Source organism: Lagenorhynchus albirostris, chromosome X (assembly GCF_949774975.1).
Source record: "Lagenorhynchus albirostris chromosome X, mLagAlb1.1, whole genome shotgun sequence".
Lineage (NCBI taxonomy): Eukaryota > Metazoa > Chordata > Mammalia > Artiodactyla > Delphinidae > Lagenorhynchus > Lagenorhynchus albirostris.
The window spans coordinates 34980125-34997626 of record NC_083116.1 but is presented as its reverse complement, the minus strand read 5'-3'; the positions used below and the strand labels follow the sequence as shown (position 1 = coordinate 34997626).

Here is a 17502-nt window from a genome sequence, read left to right as displayed (position 1 = left end):
TTTGTGTATTTAACTTTGTGCCTTTTGTACATGTGTGCTCATTGGGGCAATATCACTTCCAAGAGGGTAGAAATTGTTTCCTGAGGACAACAAATATTAGATATTACATTGGTTTATGATCCTTCAAAGGGTCACAGTATGAAAACAGATATACAGTATATCTGTAGTATTAAAATTTTATAGGGAAATTAAGAAACGTATTTTTTTTAAAGGCTCTTTAGAGAGGCAGTAATGGTGGAAAAATTTGAAAAACACTGCCCTACTGCTTTGGAAGTTCTGTTTTGGTCTTTAAAACTGCGAAAGTGGCATTTCTGAAAGCAGTAGGTTATATAATGTGGGTTAGAGGCTAGTGGGAATCTTGTTCATTTAAGGAGTTGGATCTGTATAAGACTCCTTCACAGTTCTTAGGATGGTGAGATAGCATATACCTTGATAGAATCAGAACCCTCTTGTATGGGGACTTGTTCAAGTTACTGTTTTGCAGTCTGCTCATCCCTCACTAAATCCAGCAAGAAGTAGTACAGAAGAGGCATGGAGCAGGCAGCTAATCAGTTGTTGCTTTTAAATCAGGGACAACCTTTTGAATTGGCCTGCTTTTTGTTATTTTGTATGGCTCTTGGCTAAGAATGCTTTTTAAAAATTTTTAAATGGTTAAAAAGAATCAAAAGAATAATATTTCATGGCATATGAAAATTATATAAAATTCAGTTTCAGTGTCCATAAATAAAGCTTTCACGTACATTTGTTTATGCATTGCCTATGGCTGCTTTCAGGCTACAAAGTCGAAGTTGAGCAAATCATATGGCCTGCAAAAACCATGTTTGTTATCTGGTCTTTTACCAAGAAAAATTTGCCAACACCTGCTTTAAATAAATGGGAGCCTCCAAAACTTACATTCATACAATTGGCAATTTATTTTCTTTATTCCTCCTCTCCTCAAATTAAGATACATTTTAAAAATGCATAGGACTTTAGGGACAGTTAGCTGTCTATGTTGAATTAATATTTATCCTCTTAAACATTTAGGTTATTTTAGATGAATAAGGTAGGCAGTTTAAAAGCACAAATCTTTGTTCTTATAACTATTTCTTGCATATACTGAATTGTCTCTTCTCATCCATCTTTGTTTTCTACCCATGTAGTCGGGATTTCATTCTTTATCGCTATCCTGGCAGGCCTCCAACTCATGTCACAGAAAATGGCTATGAAGACAAGGTAAGAAGATAAGTGAATGTTTACTAAAATAAAAAATTGAATGATGCTGCCAGCTTATCATTAAGAAATCATCCTTTTAAACCTAATTAATGAAAAAATAAGCACAGTCTAAAAGCCAAGCTTTTCTACAACTAGCCTTTTTCTCTCCAGTTAGTCAGCCTAAGTATTGTTAGCTATCTTTCTGAACAAACCTGATCTTGTCACTCCTCTGTAATAGGAAAAAAACCACCCAAAACCCTAATTGACTCTCCATTGACTAGAAGATAAGGATCAAACTCTGAAGCTAGACATTCAGTAACCTAAAGGGTCCCAAACCTTCTTTCTAGCTTCATTGTACTTCAACCTTAGTACATCATGTGTCCAGAGAGTCCAACTTTCATGCTCTTTTCCTTTGTATCTCAAATGTTAATTCCTTTGAAACTTTACCACCTCCCCTGGAGTTATTTCCTCCCTTTTTGTTCCCCTAGCATCACCCAGGTAAGTATAGTGTTTATCACCTTGTATATGTTTTCATGTCTGTTTCTCTCATTAGTCTGAAAGTTTCTTAAGTGCAGGGACAGTGTGCTACTACTGTCTAGTAAGGTGCTTGGAAAATAGTAGGAGGTTGTTTAGTTGGTTGAGAACTCTCAGCAGGTAAACAGATTGTTTTTTAGCATACAGTTTTTCTTCCAAAAAGTTTTTAAGAAAAGCCTTCTATCCAGATGATTTGATTAGTGAATGTAGATTACACAGTATTTGAGTTTTGTCTTGTTTCATACCATGGAGCAAAATTCAGGCAGCATTTTGATGGTAAGATAAGACTAGATACTGGTAGAACTGTTAGAATATTACAGTAATCTAGACAGAAGGCCTGAACTAGGCAAGTGGCGTTAGGAATAGAAAAGACTGAATAGGATGCAAGAGATGACTTAAAACATAAGTATAAATTGGGGCATGTTAATTATTTTACTGATGGTACTGCCAATTTGTTCAGTAAACATTAAGCCCCTGTAGTGTACCAGGCAGTTTACTAGGTTTTGGGGATACCACAGTTAATACAGCAAAATCCTTGCCCTCTAAGGGCTCAAGAGGCTATGAAGACAGACATGTAAATAACTACAGTGAAGTGATATGTTTTATAATACAACTATATGCAAAGAGCATATAAGAAAAAGCCCTTCACTGTGCTTTAGGGAGTTTAGAAAGTTTCATGGTGGTTGTGACATTTAAGTGGAGTATTAAAAAAAATGAGTTTAACAAGTATAAAGGGCAGTCTCTTCAGAGGAAACACTATATACAAAGGCATAGAAGCAAGAGACCCTTTGAGGCCAAGTAGCTGGATGGGGGGAAGACAGTGCTGAAAAGATAGGCTAGAGGGATGTAGTAGGCTGTGCCAATAATTTGGCTTTTCATTGTACAGAATAGACAATTGAAGCTTTTTTCCAGTATTTTATTATGAAGGTTTTTCAAACATACAGAAAAGCGAAAAGAATTTTACATTGAGCATCCATAAGCCCACCCCTTAGTCCACTGCTAATATTTAATATCCTTGTTTTGTCACATATCTAACCACCCCTCTATCCATTCATCAATCCATCTTAAGTTTTGATGTCTTTCAAAGTAAATTCAGACATTAGTATAATTGTCCCTAAACACTCAATTCAGAGTTTTTAAGCAAAGGTGTGACATAATCAGACTTGTTTGAGGAAGAGGCGTGTTAGCTATTGTGTTTTAGCAACTGTACACAGCATTGTCTGAGATGAGATTTAGACAGTTAGATCTTTACCAGGAACCTTTAAACCTGCAGTTATTTTTTTTCTCCAACATTTTATTCTGAAAATTTTCATACAGAGAGAAATTATAAGATTTGTATAGTGAACATCCATATTCCTACCACCTAGTTCCTATAATTATACAGCTCTGTTTTCAAATGAGTCTTATACATTTTACAGAGATATTTTTGAGCTAATTAAGGGGAAAACATCACCCATTGGGAACCATAAGAATACAGAAATGTAAGACCTTTTTAGTGTGTGCAGCCATGAGAATATCATGTGTAAGTCTCATCCATACATATATATAGAGCTAACACTTAACAGCAGTTGGGTATTTGCATTGCACAGGATACTGTATATATGTCTGATTTGGGAATGTGTAAAGCGAATGTTAGTTTGTATTGAAATTTAAGTATGGAAGAGCCAGGTGGCAGGGTACTTTTGTTGTGTGACACCTTGCTTTGCCTAAAACTTAGTTGCTGTATCAGTTCAGGCTCCTAAGATTTATATTTGAATTGTTTGTATTTTCAAAAATGACTTTATTAAAAGCAGTGAACATTATTAATAAGCTTTGCATAAAATATATTTTAGAGCACATTTTTGAAGAAATAAATACCTAATGTTCACCCTAGTACCTTTCACCTTTTTAGCTGACTTAATTCTGCATTTTACATAGTTATCCAGTGTCAAAGTGAATGCTACTGGAAACTAGCCATTTTCACTCAGCCAATTTGTTCTATCTAGAAAGAATAGAAAAACACTATATTTAAAACAAAGTGAAACGTGTATCTGGAAATGTAGAGTGAAAAGTCAAGTTTCTGTTCATGCTTTTCAATCTCATGTGCTTCAAAGTAACAGCTATTAAGTTTGGGTGGGTATCCCAATTTCATTCTCTATGTATTTATTCATTTATTAGTTTTTATGTAGATGGGCTCATACTTAACATTCTGTCACTTGTTCTTTTCAGATATTTATCCCCATCAGTAATCTAGATCTGCCTCATTTTTAACTAGTTTACTGCCATTACATCCCACCTTCCCACCCCCAACAAACACACCACCCACAAGTATGTATGAGAAAATTATTATTTTATGTTGAGATACCACCAGGAACATAAAAGCCATCATGCTTAGTTTTGCCTCTTCCAATCAAAATAGAACTTCTTGCCACTTCAATAGAGAAATTGTATACTCATCTTTGTTTTCTTTCCTGCTTATTTAGTCATCAGTTCTGGTTAGCTGGGTTCCTTTAACTAATCCTTACTAACTGCCTCTGGTTATTAACCTTTCTTTGTTGGAGTTTCCAGTTCTTTTAGTCCAAAGTACAAAAGGCTTCTCAGCTCAAAATCTGCTCACTGTTCTTTTAGATTAATGAACTCCTCTTAAATGCAAATACCCCTTGGGGGTGGGTGAAACTTTGCAACTTAAACTTTATTGTGGGTTACTTTAGCTTGATACTCCCTCTCAGTACTTTGAAATGGATTATACTGATAGAGTTGTGATTGCAAAAAAAGACTAGGGAAGAATAATAGACCTGCGGTCAGAGAACTTGTTCATTGGGAGAAGTTAGCCCAGGGTAGTGTAGGAAAGTAGAAAAAAAGAGTGCTTACGATAATTTTCTGCCAAGGAAACTTAGTGGCACTATCCTCTCATAGATCACAGAGAATTGTCTTTATTACCTCAGGTTGTTTGCAGAGATGGCTTCAAAATAAAATAGACTTAATCACTAGGGATTACATCCTTTACACAAGACAGAGGTTTTTGAAGAAAAATTCAAAAAGGTTTTGGACCTGTTATATAAACAGATTTCATCACATGGAGCCAGGGAGCATTTTTACTGAAATAATTTGGTTAGTAAGCCTCACCTCTGAATGTTGTTCGAAAAAACTAGATATTGAAGGAATCAGCTAAGAGATTAACTCATTTTATAGCCATCTCAGTGCCTCAGTTCTTTAAGGAAGGCTCCCATATAGCATATTGATATATTGCTATTCAATATAGTGGATAACATTTTGAATAAATTGAATGAAACTCCTCCCCCCATAGTCTAAATTTGGGATATTTGACCTGTTTTCTCCATTTTTAGAAGTTCAGCTGGGTCGTTTGACTTCTGTTAGGCTTCCTATTCTATTTGCTCAATTTGTAAAAGTTCCCATCTTTTGCAAATTCGTAAATCGGGACTTGTTTGGTATATTATCAGGAATGTGATTGAGGCTCACAGTGTTGCCTTAGCAGTGATTTTAATCTTGACATTTAAAAGTCACTGTCTTACCTCCCTTAGCATGATAATCTCTAGGTCCATTCATGTTGCTGCAAATGGCATTATTTCATTCTTTTTTTATGGCTGAGTAATATTCCATTGTATATACGTACCACATCTTTTTGGAAGTCAACCACATACAAAGATGGTAAGAAGGTTAAAAGACAAAAGTAATAAAATATCTATATCCACAATAAGCATTAAGGGATACACAAAAAAGATGTAAAATATGATGTCAAAAACAGTAATCATGAGGGAAGGAGAGTAAAAATACAGGGTTGATAAAATGCATTTGAAATTAAGAGATCAGCAGTTTAAAATAATCATGTGTAAATATATATATATATAGAGAGAGAGATTGCTATATATAAATCTCATGCTAACCACAAACTAGAAATCTGTAATAGATACACACACATAATAGAGAAAAGAATCCAAATGTAACACTAAAGAAAGTTATCAACTCGTAAGAGAGCAGAAGAAGAAGAAAGGAACAAAAAAGAACTACAAAAACAACTCCAAACAATGAACAAAAATAAAAAAGGATGAAAAATTGTGTCAAGAACCTGGAGTAACTAAAACTCTAATATACTGCTAGTATGAGTATAAATTGCACAACCATTTTGGAAAATGTCTTTTTTAAAAAATTGAAGTGTGGTTAGTTTGCAGTGTTATGTTAATTGCAGGTGTGCAGCAGGGTAATTTAGTTGTACATATATATATATTTTTTTCAGATTCTTTTCGCTTATTAAAAAAAATAAAACTCACTGTCAAGAAAATCTGTTTGTGGCATACAGCTTTCATTTATCTGTATTTGGATTCTAAACTCACTTTTTCCCCAGCCTTACTGAGATTTGATTGACATGTATGCTAAGTGAAATAAGTCAAACAGAGAAAGACAAATACTGTATGATATCACATATGTAGAATCTGAAAGTCACTTTTTTTAAAAAGCAAATTCATTTAGTTTATCAATTTCTGATTAGCAACTTAATTTGAAGTATTTCATGGTTGTAAGATATCTAACGTTCACTTAATTGTTCTATGTGTTTTTCTTTTCTTCAGATTCTACTCTGCTGTTCAAGTAATGGTCATTACGATTCAGTGTACTCAAAACAATTTCAGTCAAGTGCAGCTGTTTGTCAAGGCATGTGAAGGCTTTATAAATGTTTGGGTGTGCTTTCAGATGATTTGTTGCCGATCTTTAAATTGAGTGGCCCACCATAAATAGCTCTTTTAAAACTTTGTTGGTACCTATTGAATTCATATACTGGGTTATAGCTATTTTCACATTGTTATAAAAATTCTTATTTTGACAATTGGAGTTTTGGTCATTTTTTCCTTTAGCTGTATTGTATGAAATTCTCTATAAAGATGTGTTTGTTGTGGATGAAGAAGAGTTGAAGACTGCAGTTAAGTTGTTTCGAAGTGGTTCCAAGAAGAACAGGAACAGTGCTGTGACTAGCAGTGGGGATGTCCATATTAACTACAAGAGTTCAACTCAGGATAGGTAATAAAGGGAAAGGGGATGTCAACTACAAGATCATCATGTTTCTGTGTATCATTTGAAAGTGGAAGGGACCTGGCAAGCTTATGACTTAGTGTATTTATACACAGTCATCTCTTGGCATTTGTGGAGGATTGGTGCCAGGACCCCTGCAAACACCAAAATGCTTGATGCTCAAGTCCCTTGTATAAAACAGTGTAGTATGTGCAGTTGGCCCTCTCCATATCCATGGGTTCTACGTCCACAGATTCAACTAATTCCATCCGTGGCTGGTTGAATCTGTGGATGTGGAACCTGCTGAAATGAAGGGGCCAACTGTATATACACACACATGTATGTATGTATGTATGTATGCTTGTATGTGCAGGGATATACGTTTTTTAATGGGGGAAGAGAAGTTTTACCAAAAGATATGTTGCATTGCGAAATGCTCAGGCTTTGGGGGTTTGGTCCAAGTCAGAATCAGTTTTAAATTTGTTTTTCTCCTGTTAACCTGTCTTGTGTCAATTTTATTATTAGTCCAGCCACAAGAACTTAAGACGGGTAGGGGGGAAATTTCCCCCTCCTGACACATATCTCAAGTCTGACTCCAGAATCAGTTCTTTAATTGCTAGAAGAGACTTTGGAACTATAATCGCATGATTCTCAAACTTATATATGAATTACTTAGGGCGCTTGTTAGGCAGATTTTGGGGCCTCCCTTCAAAATTGGAGGTCAGAGTAGGGCCAGGGATCTACTTTTTAAACAAGTACACCCAGGTATTCTGATAGAGGTAGGCCATGGACCACACTTTGAGGGAAAAAAACCTGATTCTAAACCAGCACCATCATTTTGGTAACTGAGGTTCAAAGTGGTTACTTGACACATACATCCAGCTAGTAGAAAAGAATCTCTCAGGCTAAAGGGGAGTTTTAGGAGCTTTTAGTGTCTGCCTTTGGTACTCACTAGGAGTATACATTGTGGCCTCTGAGGAAGCAGCTATTATTGAACAGATTTAGTCAAAAACTTTGAGATAATAAAGTAGGTGTTGTCTTATATTTCTCCCTGATTCTTCTGTCTGGAAATTCAGATAGGCTTGGTGCTAGTCAGATATAACCTTGTCTTTTTGTTGTCTTGCAGTTCTATTTCTTGAATGTTTAATGCTTTTTTTTTTTTTTTTTGATAAAGAGGGTTTTTTAAAACTTACAATTGGCCCTCCCGATCCACATGCAGAACCTGGGGTGGTGGAAGGCTGACCGTGAGGGACTTGAGAAACTTGAGGATTTTGATATCTACCAGGGGTCCTGGACCCAATCCCTCATGGATACCGAGGGATGACTGTATTAAGGAATGCGGGGGGGGGGTGGCAACCATATATATCAGGGTAGAAGTTGCTTCATTCTGCACTGATTATTTGTATTAAGAACTTGAGGCTTACAAAAACTAAAGTAGTAGGAAGGCAGGGTGTATTAGTTATCTGTTGCTGCGTAACAGTATTTCCACAAACTTGGCAGCTTAAAACAACATTCTTATCTCAGAATTTATGTGGGTTACGAATCTGGGCCCAGCTTATCTGGGTCTTCTGCTTAGGATCTCACAAGAATGTAATGAGGGTTTTAGCCAAGATTGAGTTCTCATCTGGAGCTTTGGGGAAGGATCCACATGGTTCTTGGTAGTATTCAATTCCTTGCAGCTGTAGGACTGAGAACTTCAGCTTTTTGCTGGCTGTCAGCCAGAATAACCCTCAGCTCCTTGCCACATGGGGTTGGTGAACATGTCTGCTTGCTTCCTTATAGTCAGCAAGAGAGAGAGATCAGCAAGACAGGCACTACATTCTTATATAGTGTAATGATATACATCCTGTCTATTGGTTAGACGCAAACTTGGAGGGAAATCATACAAGAGTGTGAACACCAGGAGGTGGGGATCATAGTGACCATAAGATTGTGTCCCCACAGGAGGTATGAAATATATAGGAGGTATTTGTAGCACGTACTTAAAAAAAAGAAGCATAAATGTAAATGCTGGGATGAAAATGTATTTGCCTCATTTTTAGAACTGAGCTACTTTACCACTAGATGGTGGTATAGTCATTAGACTTACGACTTAGCTCCTGCATTTATATAAAGCTCTTTGTTCTAAATCTTTTCAATTAGGACTGAAGAGTGGGGTGCCTGCTGCAATGTTGAAAATATACCAGAGGGGTACAATCAAGGAACAGAAGAAGCAAAGGTTTGAGATCTTCTAGGGCAAAGAATTTTCATAATCTTGGCTTGCAGTATCATAACTTAAACTAGTTAATGTCAGATGGTCCATTTTAGTTATATGGGGTGGGGGAAGAGCTGATGTTTTCCTTCGTGTAAGTCTTGATCTGAAATGTAAAATGTGTGCTTAATGTTCTCTGAATTTTTGTTCCTATGGAATTGTAAATTTTTTTCAAATTTAACTCTGAACACTTGAGAAATTTCAGAAGCTGTTGTTTTCAAGTTAAAGTAATATTAGAAACCCAATAGATATTTAGTTTGTAATCAGTCTTCTGATGCTGAGGTTTCTTTTTGTCATTAAAGAGAGTAAGGTTTATTCCTATTTTACTCAGAAAATAGGTAGTAATCCTAGTTGGAGAAACAGGAGGAATTTTACCACCTGTATAGGTCTAATATCAAGCAGACCTTCAGTTTGAGACTAGCTAAATAGGGCAAATACTACTAGAACAATCTCTGTGTATGCCCCCAAGTGCTGGTAATTTGGAAACAGTATGGAATACCATGAAATTCTAGGAAAGCAGAAGAAAAAGATAATTCTTTTGGAAATTGTAGCAGATTTTGACCAAAATGAAGTAACCTTTTCAGATTTGTCTAGGTGTCTAGGGTACAGAAACACTTGCACCTCTGTATGCATATTAAGATGAGACTTGTTGAATAGCCCTGACTGAATCTTTAATTCTGGTCTGTGTTGCATTGATTTATATATCTCCTGAGTTATTGGCTGCTTTAGACAGTATTTCCCTTCTGCCATCTATAACCTTTTAGATTTCTGCATATTGCTTATTTAGACTCCTGATTTTTAAAAAATACAGTAAAATTTATTGTGGCTTTTCTTTTTTTTTAATGAAGGTTTATTTATTTATTTAGGCTATGTTGGGTCTTCGTTGCAGTGCGCGGGCTTTCTCTAGTTGTGGTGAGCGGGGCTACTCTTCATTGCGGTGCTCAGTCTTCTCATTGCTGGGGCTTCTCTTGTTGCGGAGCACGGGCTCCAGGTGTGCGGGCTTCAGTAGTTGTGGTGCACGTGCTTAGCTGCTCCGATGCATGTGGGATCTTCCCGGACCAGGGCTCGAACCCATGTCCTCTGCATTGGCAGGTGGATTCTTAACCACTGTGCCACCAGGGAAGTCCTATTTCTTTTAATAAAGAAGGAAAGGCCTATATGTACATAGTTTTAAAAAAGGAAGAAAAGAACCTTATTTCTTCCTTCTTCATAGAATGAAGACTTAAGGATGGTGAGTTTGTAGCATGATTATTTTTGTTTTAGACTCCAGAAAATCCATCAAAGATGCTCTTCCCTTATAAGGTGCTCAAAGCCCTGGATCCAGAAATCTATCGTAATGTAGAATTTGATGTTTGGCTGGACAGCAGAAAAGGTAATGAAACATCAACAGGATATTCTTGAATCCTGACAGATCTAGAATAATTTTGCAAATTTTTTTAATAAGAGGTGTTTTCAAACCACTGTTATTAAAAAAAACCCACTTTTATATGTTTATATGGTACTTTTTAGCCTACTCAATACATGATTTACATCCAAAGGAGGAAACAAATAGGTTTAGAACTGGGGAGGGATCTTTTAGAGTCTGATGTTCATCAGGGACTTCAACTGTGCAAAGACTGTGTGTCTTTAGATAACTTTAAGAGTACCAGAAACTTGTAAGTGGAAATAAGTTCATCTTAAGTTTAATGTGTCAAGACTGCCCTCACTGATAGATGAATAGGTCAGGTGTTGGCAAACTATGACCTGTGAATCAAATCCAGTCTGCCACCTGTTTTTGTATGGTCTGTGAGCTAAGAATGGTTTTTATATTTTAAGTGTCAGGGAAAAATTAAAAGAACAGTGTATTGTGATACATGAAAATTACATGAAATTCAATTTTAAGTGTCCATAAAGTTTTATGACAGACTTGAATAATTGCAAGAGTCTGTATGGCCCACAAACTTTATTTTTTTAAATTTATTTTATTTTATTTTATTTTTTTTGCGGTATGCGGGCCTCTAACTGTTGTGGCCTCCCCCGTTGCGGAGCACAGGCTCCGGACGCGCAGGCTCAGTGGCCGTGGCTCATGGGCCCAGCCACTCCGCGGCATGTGGGATCTTCCCAGACCGGGACACGAACCCACGTCCCCTGCATCGGCAGGCGGACTCTCAACCACTGCGCCACCAGGGAAGCCCATGGCCCACAAACTGTAAAATATTTACTATATGGCTCTTTACAGAGAAAGTTTGCCAACCCTTGAAATAAGTAATTGTCTCTCTCCCCTTATAAGATAACTAAGTTGATCAAAGTAGGTCTTAAAGTTCTGCCATCAAGGTAGCCTTTAATGTTTCATATTCAACTCCTTGAACCTCGGCGGTGAACCTAGGTATAGTTAATAATCTAGAATGAGGTTAATAACCTTGTGGAACACAATGAAAACACAGTTGATCCTTGAACAATGTGGGGGTTAGGGCTGCTGACCCCCTAAGCAGTTGAAAATCCAGATATAATTTGTAGTCAGCCTTCAGCATTCCCAGTTCCTCTGTATTCTCAGTTCTACATCCTCAGATTCAACAACCTTGGTACTTGTAGTACTATTGAAAAAAATCCGCATATGAGTGGATACATGCAGTTTAAACCCGTGCTGTTCAAGGGTAAACTGTATTGCTTTGAAGAAGCTACACAGTGGTTTTTTTTTCCTTTTTTTTAAAAATTGAAGTGTGTTACTTTCAAACTGTACCTTGTTGGTATATGACCAACTCTAAGATTACAACCTCCCAATTTCCACCTGTTTGTGTTTTATAGCACAAAACTATTCTGGCAGGTCTCCTTAGATTGACCACAAGAATAACCCATCAAGAGTGATGGAATGACCCTTCAGGACATTTTCCCTCCAGATTTTAGCTTACAGTGGTAGCATTGTCAAAAACACTGTGGTAAAAGTAAATAAGAAAATGAAATGATGTAAAACAGCAAAGGAACCAGTTCGATTGAGCTTGAATCTTCATTTTCTTTCATAGAACTTCAAAAATCTGATTACATGGAGTATGCTGGGAGACAGTACTATTTGGGAGACAAATGTCAGGTTAGTTCCTTCTTTAAAGAATCAGTAATTTGTTTTTCTGAGATTGTGGTTTTAGTCATTAATATGAGTTCAACAAAACTAATTTACAAAATGCTAGGATTTTTTTAATGTTTGGTTAAATTTTAATTACAAACTTGTGATTAGATGTAACACTGTTTCAGCATGTGCAGCCTCCATTGAACTGGACTGGCAGTGTTGATTATCAACTGCCTTAATAAGTAGATACTGAACTTCACTTGGGAGGAGAAGTAGTGTTTTTGTTTGGCAAAAGCCAGATCTGACTCGAGACTAGATGTTTTCTTACTGTCTCTTCCCCTCTTTCAGGTTCATTTGGAATCAGGCGGAAGATATTATAATGCTCATATTCAGGAAGTTGGAAATGAAAGCAATTCTGTAACAGTCTTCATTGAAGAATTGGCAGACAAGTAAGGATATAATAATTTGTTGAATTACTAAAATCTTTGGCTTTTGATGCCTTTTTGTAATATTGAGAGTTACCAGGATGCTAGTAAGAGAACCAAAGTTATATCTGGTACTGGCCTAAGGTGACTTATCGTCAGTTGTAAAAGCATATGGTGAAGTGTGAAATTTCAGTATACCTATGCATAAGTTTCAAAATCCTGGGTAATAGCCAACTTATTAGAAATACTAAGTACAACAGAATTCTGATATAAAACTATACTAACTGGAAAGCTAGTTTGCTAACTGAGCCTCTGCCAATATCAAGATAGGCTAGTCCATCTGTTCTCAAACTTTAACATACCCCAGAATTACCGGGAGAGCTTGTTAAAATACAGATTGATGAGCTCCACCCCCAAAGTTTGATTTAGTAAGTTTGTGGTGGGGCCCAAGAATTTGAACTTCTAACAAGTTTCCAGGTGATGCTAATGCTGTTGGTCCACTTTGAGAACCATTAAAGTAGGTAATGCTGCCCTAACAACCAAAGACTCTTGGCAACTTAAAAGTTCATTTCTTGCTCATTTAGCATGTTCATAGTAGGTCAGCAAAGGGGACCCAGGTTGACAATGGCTCTATCCAGACATATGCTGCCAGGATCACAGGCAGGGAAAAAATGAAAACATGATGAACTGTGTGCTGGTTTTTAAAGCACCTGCTCAAATTTTCCTGGCCAAAATAGGTTACATAACTAAGCCTAAAGTCAATGGGGTGAGAAAATATAATCCTTCTTCAAGGAGAGGCAACAAATATTTGTAAATTAGTCTACCACAGTCTTTCCTCCTGAGCATGATATGTGCTACAGACAGCTGTGAAATTGTACAAACTGCTCTTAGGTTTTTTAACATAAAAAGAAAACCTCAATGAGGAAGCTAGTGTTAACAGGTTTAAGTAGAAAACACTTGAAAATGAAGCAGGAGGGATCAGGTATATGTATCAAATGAGAATTAAGTCTGTGTTGCAATGGCTTAATGGTGGTATCTTTACGTTTAAGGTATGTTGTTCCACTGGCTAACTTAAAACCAGTTACACAAGTGACACCTGGTCCTGCCGGGAATGTTATACCCAGTAGGAAAGGAAGAGGTTACCAGAAAATTTCCTGGGGCTGTGTCCCAGAAATGGGTTTGTATGCTGAAGGTTTTATTATTTTCCTCTTGTATTTACCTACATTGCACTTAAAAAAAAAAAGCTGGAACATTAAGTCTTATTCTGGGTTAGAGTTTCTCGGCTTCAGCACTACTGACTTTTTAGGGTGGATAATACTTCGTTGTAGGGAGCTGTCCTGTGCATTGTAGGATGCTTAGCATCCCTGGTCTCTATCTACTAGATGCCAGCAGCATCCTTCTCCAAGTTATGACAACCAAAAATGTCTCCAGACATTGCCAAATGTGCCACAAGAAAGGGAGGGGCAAAATTGTCCCTGGCTGAGAACTACTGTTTAGGTGACTTTGTTTAAGCTTAAGGTGGAGTGGCTTTTAATTTCTAAAACTTGAAGGAAAAGATTTCTCAAAGAACTAGGAAAACACCTCATAGAAGCAGCCAGAGACGCTGGAAGCAGCCGTCTTAATATGTCTATTAATAGATATAATTTTTTGGATAACAGTAACGTAGATGACTGGATGACCGACTCTATGTTTTGATGACCAAAGTTGCCTATACTAAAGGTAGTGCTGAGATGTCCATTGATACAGAAGTTACTTGCTGGTTTTGCCCTTCTGAATGAAAGACCTAGTACATCCTTTGAAAATACAGAAGTTCCTTCCCTGTATTCATATGGTTTTCCTAAGTAAAACATCTGAGAGTCTTAGACATTTGTGGGAGACACTGGACCTTTTGCTTTGGTTTTGAAGCTTATTGCTTCTTTGTTTGCTTGAAAGCTATGTCAGAGATGGACGTGAAACAACGGAGGAAGATGTTCAAGAAAATTAGAGGGAAAGAGGTTTATATGACTATGGCTTACAGCAGGGGAGACCCCCTCCTCCCACCCAGGCTTCAGCACAGTATGCGTTATGGGCATGATTCTCCAATGCACTACTCACAGACAGCTGGCGGTGTTACGTCTAATGAACATTTTCATCCTCAACATTCATCTCAGGGACAAGGTCGGGGATATGGGATGCCCAGGTAGGTCTTAACTGACTTTCAAGATAATGTACATCTCTGTTTAGACATTGGAAATAATTCCTGGGCAGAATTACAGTAGAATTTAGAAATATCTTAATAGTTTAGATTTCTTTTATAATCTCTGCCTGAAGGGAGCGTAACGGATGGAACTGATGTATACTTAAATTCTTGTCAAATTTATTGAAGATTTGTATTCTCATAGTCTAGGAAAATACGATGGAGCAGTTGAAGAGATCCTAGAAGATAGAATGCCATCAAGCTGAGTGCCATGTATATGGCACTGTGTCTGTCAATAACGAATAGGCCAAACCGTAATGGGAAAGAATATAAAAAAAGAATGTATGTATATGTATAACTGAATCACTTTGCTGTACAGCAGAAATTAACGCAACATTGTCAAGCAACTATACTGCAATTTAAAAAAAATGAATAGGCCTAATGTCAGTAGTGAGGAAAGCAAAGCTCTTTCTATGTGGTCATTTTTAGAAGGATATGTTAATTCTATTTAACTACAAAGACTGACTACTCAAGCACTAGTAAATAAAGAGTTCTGGTTTTTTTCCCCCTTTATTCTTAGAGATTCACCTCGCTTTATAAACAGGCACAACATGGCAAGCCCTAAAGTTGCTTTTTACCCTGGCCCAGGTAAAAGGTGCTGCCAGAGCTATGATAACTTCTCTTATAGATCTCGGTAAGTGAATTTTAAGTGTTGAAAGAGAAAATGAGTGAGTCTGACTTTGTTGCTGTGCAGTAACTATATGGACTAAAATTTAAGGTGTCAACATTGAGATGTTTGAACTGTTATTTAGAAATTAGAAACAAGTTACTACCATACTTTATCTTTTTTTCCCCTTCTCACTCTGCAAACTACTTAAGTTCCTTTAGACGTAGTCACCGCCAGATGCATTGTATGAATAAGGAGTGCCAGTTTAGCTTTGTTCCAGAGAATGGACAGATACCCAGGGGCTTGGAAGAAACCATTACTTTTTATGAAGTTGAAGAAGGGGATGAGACTGCTTATCCAACTTTACCTGTAAGTAGGTCAAAATTTTACTCAAAAAGCTATTTACTTGTTTTATTGTACTTTTTTAAGTGAAGGTAATATGGATACATTTTAGCTGTTTTACAAATGACCAAATAAAGCCCCTCCTGGAAAACATGAGTTTTCATCCTAGAGCTTTTAAAAATTGCAGAGAATGTGTTTTTAAGCTGTTCTTATAGAGGAGGAGTAGAGGTGGACAAATAATCTTGCCTATATAAGTATGGGCTAAAATCTTCTGTTTTCTTGATCATTATTTCCTCACATATTTTTGATTCTAAAGTAAATTTAAAATATTTATAGCTTTTTCTCTGACTATATAGGGAGAACTGCATGTGTATGTGTGTATTTCTTTGGTACAGAATCATGGAGGGCCCTCTACAATGGTTCCTGCTACTTCGAGATACCATGTTGCAAGGCGAGGACATAGCTCAGGCAAACAGACTCTGAATTCAGAGGAAGGTGATGGCCAGAATGACAATGGTGAGTCAGTTCCAGTTAAATATTTTTTTAAAAGATGATTCTTGTGGTATTAGCACAACAAGGCTAAAGTTTTGGTTTGGGGGGGTGGTCTCACTCTGTCTGGCAACTCATTTTGAAAGAGTTATCAGTTCTTGTATCAGAGCTTGCTAGGTTTTTGAAGATGTCTTGGTATTTTTCAGAAAGACAGACTTCTATTTCTGTAGGCCACTACATTGTTAAAACTTTCAGCTCTCTGCATAGGTCTTCAGTGAGTTTTGATTTGGTGAGATTTCAGTATGGAAAATATCTGTTCCTTATTAGTGAGGAACTATTCATGTTGTCCTCGCCATTTGTATAACTATTTTAGGCTTTTCATGTGACTCTTATTTTACAAGACTGCTGTGAAATAATTTCGTTGCCCAAAGAAATCTACTTGATCTATAAACATTACTATTCATTGAGTTCTAATGGCCATGTGCTGTACTAAGCAATATAATATTTTATCACTCTGAGGAATATGGTATCTTTATTTTATTATTTTTTATTAAAAATTTTTTAATAAATTTATTTTTATTTATTTTTGGCTGCATTGGGTCTTTATTGCTGCGTGTGGGCTTTCTCTAGTTGCGGCGAGCTGGGGCTACTCTTCGTTATGGTGCATGGGCTTCTCATTGCGGTGGCTTCTCTTGTGGAGCACGGGCTCTAGGTGTGCGGGCTTCAGTAGTTGGGGCGCACGGGCTCTAGAGCGCAGGCTCAGTAGTTGGTGCGCGCGGGCTCTAGAGTGCAGGCTCAGTAGTTGGGGCGCAAGGGCTTAGTTGCTCTGCAGCATGTGGGATCTTCCTGGACCAGGGCTCGAACCCTTGTCCCCTGCATTGGCAGGGGGATTCTTAACCAATTCTTCCCACTAGGGAAGCCCTTCTTTATTTTTTATATGAGGAAATTGAGGTTCAGAGGGTAAATGACATGGCCAAAGTCATACTTTTGGTAAGTGGCAGAGATTTAATCTTTTTTATAACAGTTTTATTTAGATATAATCTACATACTATACAATTAACCTAACGTGTACAATTCAGTGTTTAAAGTGCAATTCAGTGGTTTTTAGTATAGTCACAAAGTTGCATACATCACCACAATCAATTTTAGAAAAAGAAACCCTGTACTCATTAGCCATCATTCCTCATTATCCCCCCAGCATCCCCTCCCTCTGCCCCTAGTGGTAGGTAACCATCAGTCTGCTTTCTGTCTTAATGGATTTGCCTATTCTGGACATTTCATATAAAAGGAATCATGCAATATGTGGTCCTTTGTGACTGGCAGAGATCAATTTTGAATTTGGGTTTATCTGACTCTAAAGCATGTATACATAACCTTTATAGT

The 17502-nt window shown here is 37.1% G+C and overlaps 1 protein-coding gene across 1 annotated transcript in view; it reads left to right on the top strand.

The window, feature by feature from the left end:
• Positions 1–17502, top strand: part of ALG13 (ALG13 UDP-N-acetylglucosaminyltransferase subunit) — a 76874-nt gene that overhangs the window by 23764 nt on the left and 35608 nt on the right. Inside the window, 12 exon segments of the mRNA XM_060137284.1 lie at positions 1143–1215; positions 6294–6375; positions 6576–6738; positions 8872–8947; positions 10244–10352; positions 11980–12044; positions 12369–12469; positions 13495–13622; positions 14378–14624; positions 15202–15315; positions 15501–15657; positions 16026–16146. Of these exon segments, the coding sequence (XP_059993267.1) occupies positions 1143–1215; positions 6294–6375; positions 6576–6738; positions 8872–8947; positions 10244–10352; positions 11980–12044; positions 12369–12469; positions 13495–13622; positions 14378–14624; positions 15202–15315; positions 15501–15657; positions 16026–16146 (1436 nt within the window).